Source organism: Pygoscelis adeliae, unplaced genomic scaffold (genome assembly GCF_000699105.1).
Source record: "Pygoscelis adeliae isolate BGI_AS28 unplaced genomic scaffold, ASM69910v1 Scaffold54, whole genome shotgun sequence".
NCBI classification, from domain to species: domain Eukaryota; kingdom Metazoa; phylum Chordata; class Aves; order Sphenisciformes; family Spheniscidae; genus Pygoscelis; species Pygoscelis adeliae.
This window is the reverse complement of record NW_008824982.1, coordinates 637,154-640,855: the sequence shown is the minus strand read 5'-3', so window position 1 is coordinate 640,855 and position 3,702 is coordinate 637,154. Positions and strand designations below refer to the sequence as shown.

Sequence of the window (3,702 nt, the reverse complement as noted above, 5' to 3'; positions counted from 1 at the left end):
TGCAACCATAGCAATAAACCTATGTTCCCTGTCAATAGACCTGCCATTCCCCACAATGTGATTGCTGGTGTACTGCATGTGGTAAGAAAAATGAAAAGGGTTGTTGGGGGGGCCGGGGGATCTGCCTGAGGAAGGACTAAAGAACGGTTGTCCTAATGGAAATTCAAAGTGCACAAAGTGGTCCACTCTCCTGTTTAGCAATATAACAGGAGTTACTTCAGACTCTCTGAAGCACTATTCTCGCTTCAGAAAATGCAACATAAATCATAATGCAATCACAGAACAGTGTGTTCACCCCTGCTGCCATGTACGGAGGGAAGCAAAATGTTCAGAAGATCTGACACAGACAGAGAGCTCAGGGAGGGAGGGAGGGAGAGGAAGGGAGAGTCTGGCCCAAGAAGATCTTTTGTAGCCCTAGATCCTGCAAACCTCTCACGCACAGTGTCTTGAACATCTCTAGCTTCCTCTGAAGCAAGGAAGAAGAGAGAGGAACGAACACAAGCCTGCTAGTGGACATTGGTGTTTCTAGGTACCTGCAAGTAGTCTGGGGATGTGCCGACTGTGAGGGGAAGGAGCCAAGCAGCACGTCTGTATCAGCCTTGCTCATTGTATAAGCAAGAAACACCTGCATGTATGTTAGTGTTGCATCTAGCCTGCTGGTGGAAACACGTATGAGCGTAGTTGAGAGAAAGCCACCAGGAGCAGAGGACAGGAAGAGGTGGTGCTGCTGCTGAAGACTGAAGAAGCATCAGAGCAGCACAAGGGCTCTCGCTTTTAGTGCAAACATTCCCAGGTCTCTATAGCACATACCACCCCCTCCCAAGGCTGTGCAGGCTCTTTTATTATGGACAGTGATCAGCTAATAGCTTTTTTCTCTCATATGCGAGAACATTGCTGCAGAACCGTCTGTGGGTTAAGTCTCCACTGTTTTTTTCTCCTCGTGTGGAAGGGTTTACACAGTAAATGGAAGCACAAGCTGAAATACTCTGGCTCCAAAAATGTACTGTCATGAGTTTTACCATCCATTAGCAGCAGGATGAAGACTGTAGGAACTCAGAAACCTGCTGACAGCTGGGCTACCGTAATTTCATCATAGTATTTTGTATATACATATATATCTCACAGTATTTTGTGTAGACATATACATACATATATATACATGCACATATACATACAACTTGTACTTATATTACCTCTGCTTCCTAGGTGTGTGGAAAGAGACAAAAATGGTGGCTACTTCAACTTAAGGAGGTGATCTTCCCATTTTTAGTTTAAATACCACTCTTCATCACTTAGGCCGTAGCATCCTCATCAAGAACTTAATTCAGTTCAAGTTCTTGGGCCATTTTAAAATGTTAAACTTGAACAGGCCACGTGTCAAAGGTCAGAAAAAGCTTATTTTCAAAAGTTTCTGGTAATTTTGGCCACGTTTGTTTCCCAGAATGCCTTTTTGTGTATCAGTACTATGCATGTGTCCTAGGCAGTTTCCAGAGTAGCTAGAATGGGCAGTCAGGAGAACATGGACAGTACGCCACCATCACAGCTTAAGTATGCCCTTGCCCATTTTCTTTCCACCCCAAGAGGCTGTTCTTGCGGAGGGAAGAATCACCCACTCCAGCCACAGCGCCGAGATCACAGCTTAGACTTTTCATGGCCACAGCTAACGGCGGCCACCTCCTCTCTCCTCCTACTATGGAGCAGTATGGGGATTTTTAGGTTAACGTAAAGATAAATATTGTGGAAGCTGAAGCAGGTATTCGGCTGAAGCTGAAGCAGGCTTCAGCTCATTTCATAAAGCCCCTTCTGTTTTACCTAGTGTGACCCCAAGTTTTCCCTTGCAGTGGCAGGGAGGTAACTTTCTTTTCCTAGACTTATACATGGGCCTGACATGGTGTTTTCGCTGTCATTAAAGTCCATGCTCTGACCAAGTGCAAAACTTTTCCCTCCAGTGCAAGTGTCTTTACTATCCTTCCACTGTGTTTTGTGCACAAGCAAAGCGCAGCAATAAAAACACCGTAAAAAGATCTACTGCAGGAAAACCCAGCAAAATATTGCCCCTGTGATGCTCCTGTCTGGCTCATAGCCATCCCTTCGTATTGCTGCACACCAATTACCCCCAAATGCAGGGCAGAACATCAGGAAAAACTTATGGTCCCTCACAGTCACTTTCCAGTTGCTCTGGTTCTTTATTTCTGAGACAAAGAGCACCTCTCTGTGCCAACCCCAGAAGAGCAGAGCTAGGTTTAATCAATTAACCTTCTGTGAGGTGATTTGCAATTGCTGGACTGATGGCTCCGTGTGAGTACAAAACAAATTCATGACTCATTCCAGTACTCTTTCCAGGATATGATGAGGAGTAACTACAGCTCCTTCCTCACTGCCTGTGAGAAGACCAGATGCACACCATAGCAAAGACATCTCCAAAGACATTGATCATTACACTGGTTCTTCAAAGGGAAAATTGCAGCTGGTGGGAAACTGCTGGGAGACAACTCTGTCAGCATCCTCCCTCTGCCTCCCCCATATCCCGGTCCCAAGGGGGACCCAATGTCAAAGATGGACTTGCAAAGCCCTGCCAGAAAGCACCCAATGCTCACCTTGGAAATAGATGCCTGACTGGATTTGGAGGACCCTGGGAAGGGCTCTGGGATCCAGAGAATGAATGAACTTCTCCAGGGTAGATGCCATGTTCCGCAGCGAAACAGCATGTGGGCTTGGCACGTAAAAACCAGTGAAAAGCTTTTGAGGCAGCAACACTTGCAGCCTGGTGCATGCTGCACCCCGGAGAGCTGTGGGGCTCTGCGGTGGAGGGGAGGAGCAGCACGGGGAGGTACTTCAGCTTCCTCCCCTCCGTGGCTGCTTCCTCCCTCAGCTGCAGCTGGAGTGGGGTGAGGTGGGGAGATGCTGAGCCGATGGCCCTGCCACCAGGCTGGGGTACCCGTGCCCACGGAGGGCCCGTGCCAGGCTGGGAGATGTGTAGGGGGTGCTGTGAGTACTGGGCTTCAGAGGGGGCGGGGGGATCTGCCACAAAACTCCATCTCGTCGGTGACGGTTATTGACCCTGTGAAGAGAAGGCACTGAATACCAGCCCTGCCTAAAGCGGGGAAAAAACCATCATGTCTGGGTGGGTTTTTGTTGGTTGTTTTTTTTTTTCTTGGAGCAGGGCAAAAGAGTTTGGTGTTTGTTCTCTTCAAAACCACGAACAGCCTTTGAAGAAAAGAAGTGAAACCATTTTGTTCTAATGCTTTTTGCTGCCTTAAATATTGTATCTGGATTTAAGACATACAAATAGAATACAAATATCTTTGTCATGTAAGTGGACAATAAAACACAATGTTGTTATGCAAAACGGCCAAGATTTTTTAATGTCACCGTGAGTTGTGGGGCTTTGAATTTGAGATGCTGCAACTGGGAATGAATTTTAAGAGGCTACTGCCCAGTACCATGTGAAAGTCAGACTATATTGAGGGCAAACCTGCCGCGTTGGTCCCAAATCTGCTGTTCTGAGGCTGATCAAGCTCTGTTATTGCAGCAGCACTCCTCTGAAGAGTGAGACCACGTAGCAAATAAGCGGCAGACTCAGATCACCAGAAAAACTGAAGTAACTGTGATTTCATGTTCCCTTACACCGCTCTCCTGTCTCCCTGAGGTGTCAGGGAAAGGAGGAAGCGTGACGTTGTGACAAAACGGTGAGCAAGATAA

General features: G+C 47.1%; 1 protein-coding gene across 1 annotated transcript in view; it reads right to left on the bottom strand.

Moving 5' to 3' along the window:
* THEMIS (thymocyte selection associated) overlaps positions 1–2,688 on the bottom strand; it is an 80,869-nt gene extending 78,181 nt beyond the window's left edge. Inside the window, exon 1 of the mRNA XM_009325629.1 lies at positions 2,598–2,688. Within this exon, the coding sequence (XP_009323904.1) occupies positions 2,598–2,688 (91 nt within the window). The remainder of the gene's footprint in view (positions 1–2,597) is intronic.
* Between the last annotated feature and the right edge of the window lie 1,014 nt (positions 2,689–3,702).